Below are 18,132 nucleotides of genomic sequence, written 5' to 3' on the forward strand. Positions count from 1 at the left end.
ATTTTAGTAACATCTTAATTTTTTTCAGTACTTTTGAATAGTGATCATTTATCCTAACAAAATATATTTGTGAGGAGACTCCCCCTAGATGTCACTCACATCCTCATGTTCTCAGGGAGACTGCTCTGCCCACAGCAGCATTAGTGGCTCCCCTCCCTGGGAGCTCTTTTTTTATGTAGCCATCATATCATTCATTAAGTGGTATTGATGTGACTCATGGGTTCTGAAATCCATAATAGCAAGAGCTTTGTATCTTTTAACTTAGCACCTTCATACTTAGCATGGCATCTGGTATATAATAGACCTAATAAAAGTTCATGTGTGAATGATTAACAGGTGTTTTACTTTTGTCTATTGTACTAAAAACATATCTTTCATGTCTTCAGTCAAAGAGAAGATCACAGGGATTGTCACTGGATGCAGTGTATCACTGCCTCAATAGGACCATCTTGTACCAGTTCTCACGGGCACACAAAACTGTTCCTCAGCAAGTAGCTCTGCTTGATTCACTCAGGGTCCTCACTGTAAACAGAAACTTGATCCTGGGACCTGGGAACCATGACCAAGAATTCATTAGCTGTCTGGCCCACTGCTTGATCAATCTACATGCTGGAAGGTAAATCCTTTAGGTTCAGTTTGCCATGTTAAATTTGGCTTTGATGTTACTCCAACAAAATTCTTCGTTTTTTTGATAGTAACATTTCTTTTACCCTTATTCTGTTTTATTTAAACCTTTATGCAAAAAGGTAAAGGGCAAGTGTTGCATTTTTGCAGTGAAATAATGGGTATATTTTTTCCTTTAACTTAGTTTTCTACACCTGTAAAATTTTCCATTATCACTATATGTCACTTATGTAAGGCAGTTTGCTTTTAAAGCAAACAAAATTATCTACCATTGAAGTCTGAGAGAAGTAAAAACTAAAGCTCAGTGCAGTGTTATGTGTTAAATGAGTAAAATTAGTATTTTCCAGTTGATTGCTTTGACAGATGTTTTATTAGAGTCTCCCGGGGCCAAGCCTTGAATTAAGGGGTGGTACAAAATGTAAATAAGATAGACCCTGTGGCAGCCTTCTTGAGGGGAAACAGCTAAGCAAGACCAGTCAGCTTTGAGTGATCTGCTAGGAACAACCCAGTGCTTTGGAGGCACATAAGAGGGGCCCCTAACCTGAAAGAAATACCTGCTGAGCTGCAGCTTGAGACCTGGTTGGGGAGGACGAGAGAATGGAGACAACTGCTACTGGAAGAAAGAACAGTCTGTATGAATGCCCAGAGGGAAGAAAGAGTGGCACCTCAGGGGAACTGCAACTGTTTCACTACAGGAGCAGAGTAGTGAGATATAAGACTGGAGAGAGGACACAGGCATATTAGAAAAAATGTTAGTTGAATGAACATTTTGTAATTGTTAAGTTAAAATATTCACAGTAATCAAAAGGCATATTAAATATTAAGGTAATAATCTTGATGCTATCGATTAGTCTAATTACATTTAGTCAAGTGGATTTATTTGATCACCTCTTAAAAATGGCATCTTCCTGGCAAACTAGAGCTCTATTCTGTGCATCTGCTGAGTAGACATTCAGTGTCTGCTGGTAATGGAAATGGAGTAATTCTTAGTTGCTGTAGTCTTCAGCTAATCATTTCCTTCATAAAGTTTAAACTGACTGGAATTTTTCAGCAACGTGGATGGATTTGGACTGGAAGCAGAAGCCCGCATGACCACATGGCACATTATGATCCCCTCTGACATTGAACCAGATGGTAGTTACAGCCAAGATATTAGTGAAGGTAATTGCCTCAACTTGGGATGTTTTTAAATTGTTGTGGTTGTTTTATCTCCAGTTTTTAAGACATAACCAACAAATTGGCTTCAGAAACTGCCAGCATTGATAGCAACTCTCCCAGTAGAGCAACCTATACATAGACAAAGAGTCCCCTCATGCCAGTAAGAGTAAAGCACGAACCAGTAATGTTGCTAAGCTCATCGTTTCTTAGTAACACTGTGAGATTTGGTGGTGGTATTAATATTTACATTTGCTTAAGTATAAATACTACCTTGGAATTAACTGTAAAGAGAACTGCCCAATGGTAATGCTAGGCATATCACATCAGAGTAGGCAAATATTGCTTGAGACAGGTTATCAATAGAGCTATTTTTTATTCTTCTTTATACTCTCTCTCTCTCTTTTTTTTTTTTTTTTTTTTTAAATCTTGCTCAGTCACCCAGGCTGGAGTGCAGTGGCACAATTTCAGCTCACTACAACCTTTACCTTTCAGGTTCAAGTGATTCTCGTGTCTCAGCTTCCTGAGTTGCTGGGACTGCAGGCGAGCATCACCATGCCTGGCTAATTGTTTTTGTATTTTTAGTAGAGACAGGGTTTCACCATGTTGGCCAGACTGGTCTCAACCTCCTGACCTCAAGTGATCCACCAGCCTTGACCTCCCAAAGTGCTGGGATTACAGCTGTGAGCCCACTGTGCCCAGCCCCTCTCTTTTTTTTTTTTTTTTTTTTTTTTTGAGACAGTCTCGCTCTGTAGCCCAGGCTGGAGTGCAGCGGCGCGATCTGGACCTCAGCTCACTGCAAGCTCTTTTTTCAATCTGGTTTTCCCACTGATCCTGTAAGCATTGCATATTGAAGTCTTTGTATGGATTGATTTCTTACTTCCACATGTTTAGTGATAAAGAGAAATCACTCTGGTAGTATTTTTCTCCCCAGAAATACTGTGCAATAGTTTTACATATGGTTTCATTGTCAGGAAGCCCAGCACTCGTTTTAATTTCATTCCTTCATTTAAACATGAATTTATTCTCTGTTCTTTCAGCAAAATGTTTTGAATCCTGAACACCAAGGATGTGGTTATTATTTTCACCCCCTGAGGAACTGGCATTGGTTCTCATAGCAAGGTCCTCACAATAGCAACATCAATATCATTTGGGAACTTGGTAGAAAAGCAGATTCTGTTGCCCTACTCTGACCTACTGAATCAGAAACCCTGGGGTGAGGGACTAGCAGAGCTTATTATCACAGGCCCTCAGGTGATTGCTGAGGGCTGACTGGTCTGGAGGAGGTGTCAGGCTTACAAACAAGGAATCCAAAGTAAGAATGAATTTCATAGTAAAAGTCTTCTCAAAATATTTCTTTTCTTGTGCAAGATATTCAAGAATACTAACTTAGTTTTGAACTCACCTTAAACATTCAGATCTAAAAATTACTTTTAAATGGGGGATAAGTTTTTAATCTAGAAAAAGTTAGATAATTACATATATATAATTTCCAATTTTATAAATAAAAATGTAGTTCTTTTTTATGAATATAAAGATATTTTTAATGTTTTCTAAATAGGCAGCCACAGTTTGAGTTGTCTAAATAACCTTTTCACTGGGCTAGATACAACATGAGCTTTTTTTTTTTTTAAACAATTAAATATTGTAGTCAAAATTCCTACATGTAAACATGAAGAAAAATACAAACTAACTTTATGCCTTGTTTTGATCATTTGCTTGCTTGTTTGTTTGTTTGTTTACTAGGGCGTCAGCTTCTCATAAAAGCTGTCAACAGAGTTTGGACTGAACTGATACATAGTAAGAAACAAGTCTTAGAGGAGCTTTTCAAAGTAACTCTGCCTGTGAATGAAAGGGGCCACGTGGACATAGCTACAGCAAGGCCACTCATTGAAGAAGCTGCCCTGAAGTGCTGGCAGAATCATTTGGGTAAGGCCTATAGAGATATTATGACCAGGAGATTTACATTTGGCTGTCATATATGGGTATACTTTAAATATGTGATTACAGCATTCCCAAAAGGATACTATAAAGTCAGTAGAAATGAAAATCAATATAACAACCATTCTAGAATGATTATACTGAGATCTTACTTTTCTTTGAGTTTTTTTTTTATATCTGAGGTATGTTATACATTAGGCATTTTTGCATTCAGAATGTAATACATTGCTAGCAGCTCTAGTACGGTCACTGTCTTGGCTACAGGTCAACAATCCCTTAACTATAATTTAGAAATTCAAAAAGCTCTGTTTTTTCGTTAATTTGGTGCCAAAACTGACTTTATAGCAGAACCTAACTTATCTTTCTTTGTCCTACTTGGTATGGGAATATTCATACATTTTGTTGCAGTAATATTGATGTATTAAATTATAGCTTTTTACCGTAGATTCTCTGGTGCCATTATATAATCCACAGTGTATAAGCTATATAACCTTTTAAAAATCCAAAACATTTCTAAGTTGCGAAGTATACCCAACACCAAAGATTTTAATTAGGTGATTATGAATTATTAATATAGAAACTCATAGTTACATGTGCATGTTATTACAGAGCTGTGAAGTTTCAACCAACTATAAGTTCAGGTAATACAGTAATTTGCAAGCAATCATCCTTAAGCAAGATTACCAATAAATAAATTTGTGATATCTGAATGTAATGTCTGCATCTGTAATATGTGCTGCTTTTGTTAACTACAGCGTTGTAGTTTATAACCACATATGAAAGTTTTAAAAGGAAGATTCATAAATACATGGAGAAATTATAAAATAATCTAATTTAATTTTTCATAGCCCATGAAAAGAAATGCATAAGTCGAGGAGAAGCTTTAGTGCCCACCACACAGTCCAAATTATCCCGTGTCAGCAGTGGCTTTGGTCTTTCCAAGTTAACAGGATCAAGAAGGAATCGAAAAGAAAGTGGTCTTAATAAACACAGTCTTTCCACCCAGGTACTTTTTTAGTTTCATTGATGATATTATTAGAAATTTATATTTCAAGGTTTAGTTGTAGTATTTTATATAATATACTTAACATGTACAAGCAGTTGATTGGAAATGAAACTTTCCTGTATTTTTGCTTTAGAATAAAGATAGAAGTAATCCAGACTATGGGAATTTCTCTTATTTTCTTATGATAAAAGTATTTATTAGTGCTATTTACTTATACACATTTTATAACTGGATATAAGATGAGATTTAGAGATTAATATATGGTCAGACTATGGATAATTTTCTCTCAATTTTCCCAGCTTTCAATAATGTTATTATTAATAATTATATAAATTTTAAGGCAATAGCCGAACAAGCCTTTTTAAATTTTTAGTCTTGTTGTATATACCTATGATTGATGGTTTTTTAAAAGCTCATCCGCCTCCAGCATTAACTTCTTCCTCCTACTTCCTTCACCATCCCAGAATCTAAGTGGCAGCTATGAAAAGGTCTGAGAGAAATAGTATGTGTCAGCCTTCTCATGCATCAGGTTTTCTAGGAAGCAAACTCTGAGATGGAGTTCAGTGTGCATAATGTATATTAGGGGGTGCCCTTGGAATCAATACCTGTGGAAGGGAGAAGAAAGCAGGATTGGATATAGGGAAAAGTCAGGCTGCAGTGCTGGTCTAGTGACAGCCTCAGCCAAACTAAGTGGAGCTTTGAGGACAGAATACCCTCTTAGAATTGACCTCCATTAAGCTGAAATGTGTGATTCTTCTCACCCCTAGATCATTGGATGTGGGGCACCCCATCTTCCTTCTGCAGCTAAGGCCATCCCTGAGGGTGTCGACAGCAGCCCAGAAACGTGGGCAGAAAGCCCTTCCTTGAAGGGGGTTGGGGGGTAGGAGAGCATGCAGATCTGTGTCCATCACACAAGCATGGAATTCATTCCGAATTTTTTGTTTTAGTTTTCTGTGTTGGTGCTTTTGGCAGAATTTTAACCAATTATTTAGCATTAATTTCAAGGGTAATTATTTTTTTCCAGAAATCCATGAAATATTAAGACTCTTTTTCCATCCATTGTTAGGAGATTTCACAGTGGATGTTTACTCACATTGCTGTTGTTCGCGACTTAGTAGATACACAATATAAAGAATATCAGGAGGTAAGGATTTATAATCATCATAATGGTTTGTTTTACATTTTTTGTATGTAAAAGGTCTCTGTTTGTCCTGGTATCTTTCTGCCCATTTTAAGGTACTTGCTGGACTGTATTCATCATCAGATGATGGTTTTAATTATTCCTGCCATCAGATACTTTGGCTACTGATTTTAGGATGGAAAATTTTAATCTTCTGTCAATCAACTGCATTTCAAAAAGCAACTAACTGAAAGTGAACCCAGCTGAATTCTGTTGACATTCACTACTGACATGTTACATGTCTTTGTTCCTAATAAAAATAAAAATGTAAGGATGAGCCTTCTTTTTCAGGCTTTTAACAAGGAGATTGTGAAAACATGCATCCAAGTCTCTGAGAAGTCTCTTAAAATTGTAAAAAATTACAAGATTAAATGAAATTATTTTTTACTACCCTACAAGTGGTTGGTGATTATGTCAGTGAAAAATAAATTTATTGAAATTCTCTTGGTAAATTCATAATTACTGAAAAGCTTATCTTAAATATTCTCAGATTAGCTGTTTTGGATCTATTAAAGTTTTCTGAATGGTTAACTGCTAATATTTTATGGATATCACGCTAGAGTCTTAGTTTCCCCAACCAAAGAACATATAAGTACTACTGTGATAGGTAAATTTTTAATTATTTACTCAGTAATCTTTACTGACAGTTATATTTTAGAAATCTTTATTTTTAGATTTAAATTGTGTATACTTACATTCCATGAATCGTTGGGCAAGTTATTTATCATTGTCTACTGTTGAAATGTTACATATTTGTCATTTGATAGATAAGAAGAACTTGTACTGTGACATAATTTCCTTTTAAGTAAAATGGTTTGCATCTATCCCAGTGGCCAGGAGAAAATGGTTTCTCTTTGATTTTTGTAAGAATGTCAAGTTTCCTCTTAGTGCTGCATGTTTACATTCTTCATCTAAAATCTTTGGAAATGTTTACCTAGTTCACCAGTAATCAAGCCTGTTGGCACTTTTTCTTCATCTGATTTCCTAGACTATACCCCGTGCATGTTGTGGTAGCTATTTTCCAGTTTGGTGTATCCTTAAATCCTAATAAATGTATTTATTAGCGCACATAGGGCTAACCATTTCAATATATTTTCATCGTAATATTACCATCTTTCCTGTGCCAGATAAACAGACTTCTTTCAACTCTCTGTTCCACTATATTGCACACTCTACCCTATACATGTCTGTCATTTACTTGATGCTTTAAGAAGTCCACCTTCTACAACAAACCCACTTAGTTTAACCATAAACAAATGTAATTTTACTTTTATAGGGTTAACTGAAATGGTGTGGATTGTGTTTGTTTCCAAATAATAACTTGATTTTCAGTGACTTGTAGACTTGTTACTGTTACTCTTGCTTTTGCTTGAAAACCGACCTGGACTCTTTCCTGTCAGCGTCAGCAGAATGCCCTGAAGTACGTGACGGAAGAGTGGTGCCAGATTGAGTGCGAGCTGTTGCGGGAGCGGGGGCTGTGGGGCCCTCCCATCGGCTCCCACCTGGACAAGTGGATGCTGGAGATGACAGAAGGGCCCTGCAGGATGAGGAAAAAGATGGTGCGAAACGATATGTTTTATAACCATTACCCTTACGTGCCAGAAACTGAACAAGAGACAAATGTGGCGGTGAGTATGCAGAATTCAATGATCACAGTGGCTCTTTCAAGTTTTTATTTTCCTTTGTAAGCGTTTTTTCTCTATTAAGTCAATTACCTCAAATAGCTCATTTAAAAAATTCTACAAACTCCATTGAATTGATAACCTCAGAGTGGAGGTGGAGTGAAAAGATGCAACAGTGCAAGAAGGAGACATCATGATAAAGAGGTTTAGAGCAGAGACTCCAGAGCCAGACTGCCCATATTTAAGACCTGACTCCGCCGCTTTGTTATTACGGCTGGGTTACGGGTCATTAAACCTCTCCGGATTTTCGTTTTGTTATGCCTGAATTCGAGCAAATAATAGTTCCACCTCATAGGACTATTAGGAGGATTAAGTTCATTAAAATTAGTTAAGCATTTAGAATAGTGTCTGGTCCAGAATAAGCACTATATATTAGAACACATGAATCTTCTAAGTAGCTCTGATCATATAAGGTGAGGCAGCTTGAATTGTTCCATTGCCTCTTGTTTTTCTCTGACGAACACCCTGGCTCCATTTATCTTGTACTGATTGGTTTAACCTCAGTCCTGATGCTAATATAGATCTTAACATCAACCTAAGTGTCCATCAGCAGAGTAACAGATAAATAAAATATGCTGTGTATACATAATGGAATAGTATTCAGGCTTAAAAAATAAGGAAAGCCTGTTATTTGTAACAATGTATATGAACCTGGAGGACATTATGTTACATGAAATAAGCAAAGTGCAGAAGGACAAATACTACATGATCCATCTCACTTATATGGGGCATCTAAAACAATCAAACTCAGAAGCAAAAAATAGAATGAAGGTTTCCAGAGGCCGAGAAATGAGGGGAATAGGGAGATGTTGGTCAAAGGGTACAGTTTCAGATAAATGGGAGGAATACATTTTTTTGAGATCTATTACATTCCTAGTGACTATAATTGATAATAATGTATTGTACATTTCTAAACTGCTAAGAGAGTACATTTCAAATGTTCTTGGCACAAAAATTGTTAAGTATTTGAGGTGCTGAATATGTTAATTAGCTTGATTTAATCATTCAGACAATATACATATGACATCACTTTGTACACCATAAACAATTATAATTTGTCAATTAACAGTAAAATTTCTAAAATAATAATATATGTAGGTCTTAGCTCCTGCTGATGGTTACTAAAATTTAGGAAGATAGCTCCCTAAAGTCTGCTTTTCTCAAAGCTATTCAGTTCTGTCAAGAATGCCATACTTGATGCAGCTGTGCCTTAAAGCACTATAATTTCTAATTCTGGAGCACTGTAAAAAAGGTAATCCACCCATATTTTTGCAGCCTGTTCCTAGCACTTACTTTTATAAGAGCAAAGCAACAATATGATCTTTTAATTGTTAATCTTTTTCCCTAACAATCTATTAAGAATTTAAGGCATTAGCAGTTTGATAAAGTATTTCTTATTGAGTCAATGCTTAAATTGAATCCATTCAAGAATACTAAAATATAAATATGCTTTCCCAAATATATGACCAACTCACTGTTTAGATTTAACTAAGGCATATACTTTTGAATTATTTTTACAATAACCATAATATTTTTATCTACTCCTTTCCTTCCTTGTAATAATGTCATTTGTTTACAAAAGTGTATTTAAACTTCTATATCAAATAAAAACAAAGTACCCTATTAAGAGTTCACACCTACAGCTGTAGTATCATCAGCATTTTACCTAGGCAAAGGAATTCACCAGCCTGTGAAATCAAAACAGACACTGTCATAAATAAGTATGCACTAGATGGAACTTATTTATTTAACAGGTGGGTTACGTATTGGAAAATACAAGACAGTTGAGAAATGTTGGAGATACTTTCACCTAAAAGGAAAAAGCTGTCAGGAAGGAGAGACAGTTACGGAATATAGAATTCATTCTGCATAGTTCATGCACAAATCAAGGTCAAGATTAATCTGCTATGGTGTAATTTTCTGAAATAATTTTTATTTTGGTTTTAGTAGTTCACATCTTTTGTAAATTTGAAATGCCATTAAATGTCCACGGTATCTTTTGGAATATACATTCTGGCAGTGTAAAAAACAAATTTTCAAAAAGTTATAATATCTATTATCCCACTGAATTCTACCATCAAATCAAAAAAGAGGAGCTCATATTTACAGAGCACAATGAGCTGATCAAGCTTCTACAATCCGAGGCCCACGGGTCACATATAGCCCAGGATGGCTTTGAATGCGACCCAACATAAATTCATACACTTTCTTAAAACATAATGAGACTTTTGCCAGGCACGGTGGCTCACACCGTGAGCCCAGCACTTTGGGAGGCCGAGGCAGATCACCTGAGGTCGGGAGTTCAAGACCATGCTGACCAACATGGAGAAACCCCATCTTTACTAAAGATAGAAAATTAGCCAGATGTGGTGGCGCATGCCTGTAATCCCAGCTACTCAGGAGGCTGAGACAGAATCGCTTGAACCCAGGAGGCAGAGGTTGTGGTGAGCTGAGAGTGCACCATTGCTCTCCAGCCTGGGCAACAAGAGCAAAATTCCATCTAAAAAAAAAAAGAGAGAGAATTTTTTTTTTAACGTCATCAGCTATTGTTAGTCTTAGTGTATTTTATGTGTGACCCAAGACAAGTTTTCTTCCAATATGGCCTAGGAAGCGAAAAGATTGGACACTCCTGAGCTAGATGCTTTACAGAGCAGTTTGAATGCATTTTGTTTCAGTCTCATAACAGCCCTCTGAAGTACAGTTAATATTGTTATCCCAGTTTTACAGATGAGAAAATGAAACCTAGAGTGGTTAAGGAACCCCTTCTAGGCTACAACTGCGAAGTAGTATAGTAAGGTAGGAGTATAGTTCAACAGTCCCTTAGTAGTTGAATCACTTTGAAGAAGAAAAGATTCTAATGTTTGCCCATTTTATGACATTATCCATTGATAGTGAATGTATTCTATATTAGGTTTTATCTCTCTAGTGTTAACAAACTGCCTAATACTTAATGAATATTGAGTGAATGAACTGCCAGCATTCTTGTCTTCCCTAAGTTATAGACTTTTTTCCTTTGCTTTCTCTTTAGCATTCTATAGAATTTTCCTAAATCTAAAACTTTTCCATTAAAATGGCCTTGAATGCAATTTTATGGGCCCTGTAGTTTATACAGTTTAGGAGAGGGCTTTATAAGAAAAAGAGTAAAAATTATGAATATAAAATTAGTAGGGCTTTGTTTCCAGGGTTTTGAAAGGGACTTATGCAAGTGAAGGCCACTAAAGTTTAAACTACCTTAACTTCATAGTAAATCCACCTCTGCCCTGATCTATATTAAAAAATATTGCCTCCCAGAGTTAGAGGTCAATCAGTTCTTTCCTTTAAACTTCCATGAATTTGTTGCCCTCCTTGCATGCATGTTTAATATAGTCAGTACTTTTTGTGATATGTTTGTGCCAACCTAAAGTTGCTTTTGAAGCCTCACCTGGTGCAAGGGCAAATGATTTGATCTTTTGCATTATTGATTAAAATAATTATTATTTATCAGTAACATTTCCATTTTTTGTCTGGTCACTTAAGCTGAAGAATACAATGGTGATTTAAAAATTAATTTCTTGTTTTAAGGTCTTTGATTTGTTAGAAATAAATCAGGTTTTTTTTTTTTTTTTTTTTTTTACTCATTAAAGTTTTATTTCTTAAACTTTGATAATGTTACATACTGTATAAAAAATAGCTTACCTAGTATAAGTTTTGAATTTTATTGATTTTAAATTGATGTTTGTGTATAGAATATGGAACATACTCAGACTTTACAGCATTGAAAGTTTATCAACTAAAATTATTGTAATAAAAATTGTAATTATTATCTTGAGAAAAATTAAGTACATGTGGAAAATTCTGTATTCTCACATAAAAATGATTTATACTTTTCACATAGTAACCTTTCTTGGGGAGTAATTTTCATAATTAAAAGAGCTGAATTATACTATAATTCTGTATTTTAAACAAATATTATAGATAGTGTAAGATGTAAGCCTGGGATGTTCTGAAAATTCAAAATCTGGTTGTTCCTCTGAATCCTAAGGGAGGAAAATAATGCATATTTTGCCATTTTAAAAAAAAATTGTATTTAAATATTAACTAGGCTTTAATTATATAATTCCCTTATTTTTAAAGAATAATAATTTCAAACACATTTACTATTCTTTGCAAAGTTCATTAGGGTGAAGACTTTGCCTATTAAGTTGGGGTTACTTAGGGGCACGAAGCTAGTCAACTTTTAGGTTCCTTTTCTAACTAGGAGAGTTTGTTGTGGCTGCCTCAATATGTATTTTTATATAATGTGTAAATGTCACAAGACTCACAGAAACTAAACGGCTCATTTAGTACATTTCATTGCCAGCATTGTAGAAAAATTTGAAATAAAACGACTATAAAATTATTTTCTAGAAATTCTGACTTTGAAAAATATAGGTTTCTATGTAAACAATTATAGTAATAATTTAATGCTTTTTTAAATAAAAGGAAACCAAAATAATGCTAAAATTATTGGTATAACATATTTACTATTGAGTGCTGGGCCTTTTAGTAAAATAAGAACTGGTTAATCAATCAGTGAGCAAATATGTATTTAATCGGCGATGTACTGTATGGTGCCAGGAAAAATATAATAGTATACTTAGTAGACCCTGCCTACATCCTGGCTGGGAGTATATGTAGTGAATGTCACAGTTAGGTGTGACATTGGTAATTGGTCTGTTTTGTAGTATTTATTTGTTGCATATCTATCCAACAGTCTATCTTATTTTTTTATTCATTTGTTTTAAGACAAGGTATCGCTCTGTTGCCCAGGCTGGAGTGCAGTGGCGATCTTGGCTCTCTGTAGCCTCGACCACCTGGGCTCAAGTAATCCTCTCGCCTAAGTCTCCCAAGCAGCTGGGATTACAGGCATGTGCCACTACGCCTGGCTATTTTTGGATTTTTTGGTAGAGATTGGGGGTTCGCCATGTTGCCCAGGCTGGTCTTGAACTCCTGAGCTCTAGCAATCCACCCACCTCGGCCTCCCAAAGTGCTGGGATTATAGGTGTGAGCTACCCTTCCTGGTCCTATCTTGTTTTTGTTTGTTCGTTTGTTTTGTTTTATGAATTTCAGAGCGAGTTGAAGAATCAGTTTTCTTCACTTTCATATGCATATTATGAGTTCAATATTTGTTTACAATTCTTTTATTTCCTGAAGGAAATTTTATATACCTTGAAATATACAAATCTTAAGTGTATCATTCAGTGATTTTTTTTACTTCCTTTTTTTAATGTTGGATTTCCTGATCTGTTTTTGCCATTAAAATGCTTTTATTTTATTATGGTCTAGTCAGTGCATTTTTACAAATACATACATTACACTCTTATCATCTAAATCCCTACCAAGATAAAGAACATTGATTAGACATTAAAGATTGTTTTTTAATATAAGATATACCTTTACAAGTTTGCTTTTAAAAAGAAAGAATCACTAAAACCATGTGAAGTATTTGTAAGTATGCCTAGTGGGCCATGGTTTTGCCTTGGGAAGCAAACATTTGTGAAAACATTTTGCCTGCTCGTGTTTACTGTAGGGAAATGTACCAGAAGTCATCACCAGATATAAACCATGAACAGGAAGGAAATTCGGAAGTGGTTTTTGGTTGCATTATCGTCTGTAGCTACCTGTGTGCTTACATGAAGCCACATGCTACAGCTCAACAGAATTGCCTTCTTATTAACCAGGATTTTATTCTGAAAATAAAATATAAAGCCATTACCTAATTCTTTTAAAAGTACTCTAGAAAAACTTCTGATCTGGGAGCTGATGATCCAGTCTACCCTCTGCTTTCAGCCTTTCTGGGATGGTGAAGGTAGTGAAGGAAGTAGGTAGGTCCTTATGCTTTTAAGGGAGCATTCTTAAAAGAGAGTGATGTCTGTGGTATGGAGTATTGTAAATGATAGCTTAAATCAGCCATTTGCCCCTGTTACAACACAGATTTAGGGATAACCCCAGGGAAAGGAAGATGGAAGATACTAGCTAGCATTAGGTTCTGTTATCCTGATTTCAGGTTTGTTTTCTGTTTTTTTTTTTTTTTTTTTTTTTTGAAACAGTATAAAGAGTTGCCTGTAAATCATCCAAGTCAATGGCAACCTGTGCTGAAGTTTTGCCTATGTGATTTGTAAGAGTTCGTCCTGTTCAGTAGCACTGAGACATTTGGTGTATTTAAGGTTTACTTAAAACTGCTTTTGATCTGTGAGAAAGTAACCACAAGATGCTAAGTGATTGTTTAAGCTGCTTTGGCTATCATGTTAATTTTCTTTGAGTAATTACATCTTTCATATTTCATACAGTCCTCAAGAAAAATTTTATTTTTGTGTTCCTCTTTATGTTTTTTTTTCTGATATGTCTATACTTAATACCCTGTTTTCAGTCTGAGATCCCAAGTAAACAGCCTGAGACACCCGATGATATTCCTCAAAAGGTAAAACACAAATTACAGTAAAAGAATGTAAACTACTTGTAGTTTTGTTTTTTGTTTTCTGGGTTTTTTTAAGTGCATGCTAGATTAGACTAACTTAAAAGATTGGCTTTCAATTTGTTCTTCCTATAAGTTCCTTAGAGTTGAACAGTTGATTTCCTTCAGGCTGAGAGATGTTGTTCTACTGTTTCTCAGCTTTTTCTAATTGTCTGTTTTTAGGATTTATATGCTGCTCACTAACAGGCTGAGTTTTCACTGCTCTCACTACAAAAACATGTATTGCTTCACACATAAACTAACAAATTATGAGGCATGTTAGTAATGGGCAGCCTGGCATCTTCAACTTTTCAGTTACTCGTTCAATTCTAAATACTAAAGTGTGTATTTTGAGAATGCAGCAATGTCTCCTCTTTTAAAATTATTTTTTTCAATCAGAATGAATAGAAACTAAGAGTGTGTGATCACTTTTTAAAATACAAATTTATTTTAATTAGTAGAAAAGTTAATTATCCTTTTTATATTCCAGAAAGATGAAAGTACATAATTCAATAAAAAATGTAGTTTTTTAGGACACAGAAGTATACCTCAAAATATTTAGAGAAAAATTCTTGTAGGTCAATTTTGAATCTGTACATGAAGTCAGTAATCAAGTAGATGCTGTCCCACATCTATTAATTCATTGTCTTGCCCATCACTAACAATGCTTTTATCTTTTTAAATATTAGCAATTTTGAGTTGAAGATACCTCATACAAAAGAATTTTTATGGTACAAAATCTACTACCTTCCTTTCATTTTCAAAAATAGTACAGTGTTCTTGTTTGTTTACCCATCAGATCCTCCAAATTGTAATATTATTTTACATCATTTTAATACTTCCCTGTGTCAAGAAATATTTTCAGTCTCCATTTGCTGTATATCATTCCTCAGTTCACTGGCAACTCTGTTTCCTTGCTCTGTGCCTGAAGTTAAAAAAGATTAATGTGGCTTCACTTAGTTATCTTTTTATCTAAAATTTGGTTCAGTATCTCATTCTACATGTCTCACCCAAAGGACACTTGTTTTCCACTTTAGTTGGAAATCACTTAAAAAAAATGTTGCTTGAAAAGGGCATTGTTGTAAATGATGCATATTGACTATTTGAGTTTGAAGAGTAGACCAATAGTAGAATTTTAAAAATTGCATATTCTTGTTTATAGGAAAGTAAAGTCATATTTAGAAAGGGAAGGTTTTAAAGCATGTTTCAGATTTCATATTTTTAAAATCATTAATCCATGGTCTGGGTCTAATTCCGATCCGAGGATCTTAGATACATACCAACTTTTCCCTCCGTCTGATATTTTGTAGGATATTTGAGATCTTAGTTTCTCATCTTCTATGATTTTAAGGGGAAAACAATTTAAGTGAGTTGGAGAACCTGTTTTGAGAATAAAGGCTAACCAGGAAAAGAAATGTTCATGTATCATGTTCTAAAACATCAAATCCTTATGTTTCTAGGTAATTAATTTCTCAAAATGGACTGCTGTGTATGTTCTTAATATACTCATTTAGTTGAGTTAGTTATGGATCATATTACTTTACACCACAGACAATGAGAATGAACAAATTGGAGAGAGCAGCTTGCAGTGGCAAGCTAACCAGAGTGTCAACTGGCATAAAACTTCTTGATTCCTTTTTGGGTCAGGACTCTCAGAAGGATCTGAAGAAGGTTTTGGCCGTTCTCAGTGAAACCTGGGAATATAGGAAAGAATAGGGCAATTGAGTCTCTACCTCCAAGTATTTGAACTACACACTCACACTGATTATTCTGAGTGTGTGGACCTTTAGGCCTGACCTAATTACTTCACTTGGGGTGGAAGCGAAGTTCCAGGCTCCTCACAGACTAGACAGGCTCTTTGCAGCTCAATGCTCTTCATTCGTGAGCATTCTCTTTACTGGATGGGGAGGTTTTCTCATACACCAAAGAAGACAAACTGCACTAACACAGAAACGTTTTTTGGCTAGAGATTGTTTCAGGAAGAACAAAACTGCTAATACTGTTATTTTATGTATGTCTTTAAAAAATTCAATGGAATTTTAAAACAGAGAAACCTAACCCAAAAATGTGGATTTATTGTGTATACATACAGTTTATGAAAAGCCCCTTTAAAAAGGTAACACACCTTGACACCATACCTTTCCTCAAGAATATTATGTTTTAATTCTTGATGATAGTTATCTCAGTCATTTTCTTTTGTCATTTCTTAGAAACCTGCTCGATACAGAAGAGCCGTGAGTTATGACAGTAAAGAGTACTACATGCGACTGGCCTCTGGCAATCCCGCCATTGTCCAAGACACCATTGTGGAGAGTTCAGAAGGCGAAGCTGCTCAGCAAGAACCAGAGCATGGGGAAGACACTATTGCTAAAGTCAGAGGTCAGCCTGCCTTTTTGATTTGGATTAAAAGTGATTTTGGAACATTCTTGTATTTGAATTCATACAAAAATTTGAGCAACTGTAAATAGTAGGCCCAAAGTTTAAAATATCCATACATATTTTACCATCTCACCCTTCTTAATGATTGATTTCTTTGTCAGAACTAAAGACACTTGCTCTTGTTTATTGCCTACAAATGAATGTCACATGCCCATTGGCTTAATGGTTTTTTCATTGTATTTCTCAGAATCCTCAATGGCACTTGATATTTGGTTTTTTTTTTTAAATATGCATATGTATTTTTTCATGACACAGCCTCAGAAGGTCTTGAGAACATGTGCCTCAGCACTTGATATTTTAAGTTAAGGGCTTAATAACTAATGTTTATAAAATGAAAGTAACTACTAAACCTGTAGTTCGTGCATATTAGCCAATAGTAAGGAATAATGGTTTTTCTTCCTATGAGTTGAGAGAGATTATCCCAGATCTAAACTTTAGGAGCTGAATAGATGATGAATTGGACTACAATGTCCATAGACCTTCGGATTCTGTACTTTTACATTGGTGCCCTCAGCCTGAAATGGTTTCTTCTTTTCTACAGCTTCTCCATTATCCTTACCTTAACACATCCTACTCAGTCTTAAACTCACTGGTCATGTATAAAATCATCCTTCTCTAAAGTCTTCTCCAACTCCTCTGTTCACTGATAGTACTTTGCACTTGTCTGTTATAGCAGTTTCAGTGATTTTTCACTGCTGTATGTTTCCATTTTCTAATTTATGAGTTTTTCTCAAAGACAGATTGTTTTTTCTTACTTTATAAATTTTGACACATGACTAGAACAGAATGAGGATTCAGTTCGAGTAAGTAAATCAATTCGTTGTTTTAATCTTTTTAAGCCTCTGATTCAACACAAATTCAAAAGTCTTTGCATATTCTATACACCCCTAAAGTGTAAATTAAGATTTTAATTAAAAGTCAGTTTTAGAATTAAAAACTAAGAAATTAAAAATGAGTTTTCATGAGTTAATAAATTAAAAATTAGTTTCAGATTGTTTTAAAACAATCTGTATAGGACTGAGTCACCAAAAAACACTATTTAAATTGTGATCAGTTTCTCCTGTTGTTATACCTGTTCTCTCATGTGATGACTATGACTTACTAAACGTTTTATAATTGATCCAACATTTTGATAAAATCACTGAAACTTTTGGTAGTTGAACAGAGATTAAAGCCTTCTAATTTTGTTGACATTGCACCAGCACAGTTACTGAATTGGGTTCAAAGCTAGTGCTGGATACAAGCCAAGGTATAATCCACAGAGTTTGATAGATTGTGTTTGGGTCATTGGCTCTTAACTTCTCTGGCCTGATTTTCCTAATCTCTAATTGAGCTAAAAGCACAAATATACAGGGTATTATGCTAGACATAGAAATGGAGGTTTTGATTCATTAAGCTAAAAATAATGCAGCTGTAAGCATTCTCCCCTTGTGGATGTTCTCTGGAGGATTTGATCTCTGTTGCTTACTTATTACACTTGTTCGAATATGAAAACAAGGCTCTTCTCAAGGCAAAACAGAACCTCTGGTAAGTAATATTCAAAGGATAAGACTCAGGCTGACTTGTGCTATTCCAAAGTGCTTAGAGCAACTGTAACAGGAAGGCATAGTGTTACTTTGGATGGCACAAAGAG

The 18,132-nt window shown here is 35.1% G+C and overlaps 1 protein-coding gene across 2 annotated transcripts in view; it reads left to right on the plus strand.

Annotated features, from left to right (window-relative positions):
- The window catches only part of WDFY3 (WD repeat and FYVE domain containing 3), a 312,187-nt gene that overhangs the window by 242,788 nt on the left and 51,267 nt on the right, over positions 1–18,132 (plus strand). For both annotated transcript variants that reach the window (XM_030915939.1, XM_030915944.1), the window contains 8 exons: positions 387–616; positions 1,676–1,785; positions 3,526–3,708; positions 4,569–4,726; positions 5,793–5,870; positions 7,307–7,534; positions 13,977–14,027; positions 16,271–16,439. In XM_030915939.1, the coding sequence (XP_030771799.1) occupies positions 387–616; positions 1,676–1,785; positions 3,526–3,708; positions 4,569–4,726; positions 5,793–5,870; positions 7,307–7,534; positions 13,977–14,027; positions 16,271–16,439 (1,207 nt within the window). The remainder of the gene's footprint in view (positions 1–386; positions 617–1,675; positions 1,786–3,525; positions 3,709–4,568; positions 4,727–5,792; positions 5,871–7,306; positions 7,535–13,976; positions 14,028–16,270; positions 16,440–18,132) is intronic.

This window comes from Rhinopithecus roxellana, chromosome 2, assembly GCF_007565055.1.
Source record: "Rhinopithecus roxellana isolate Shanxi Qingling chromosome 2, ASM756505v1, whole genome shotgun sequence".
NCBI lineage: Eukaryota > Metazoa > Chordata > Mammalia > Primates > Cercopithecidae > Rhinopithecus > Rhinopithecus roxellana.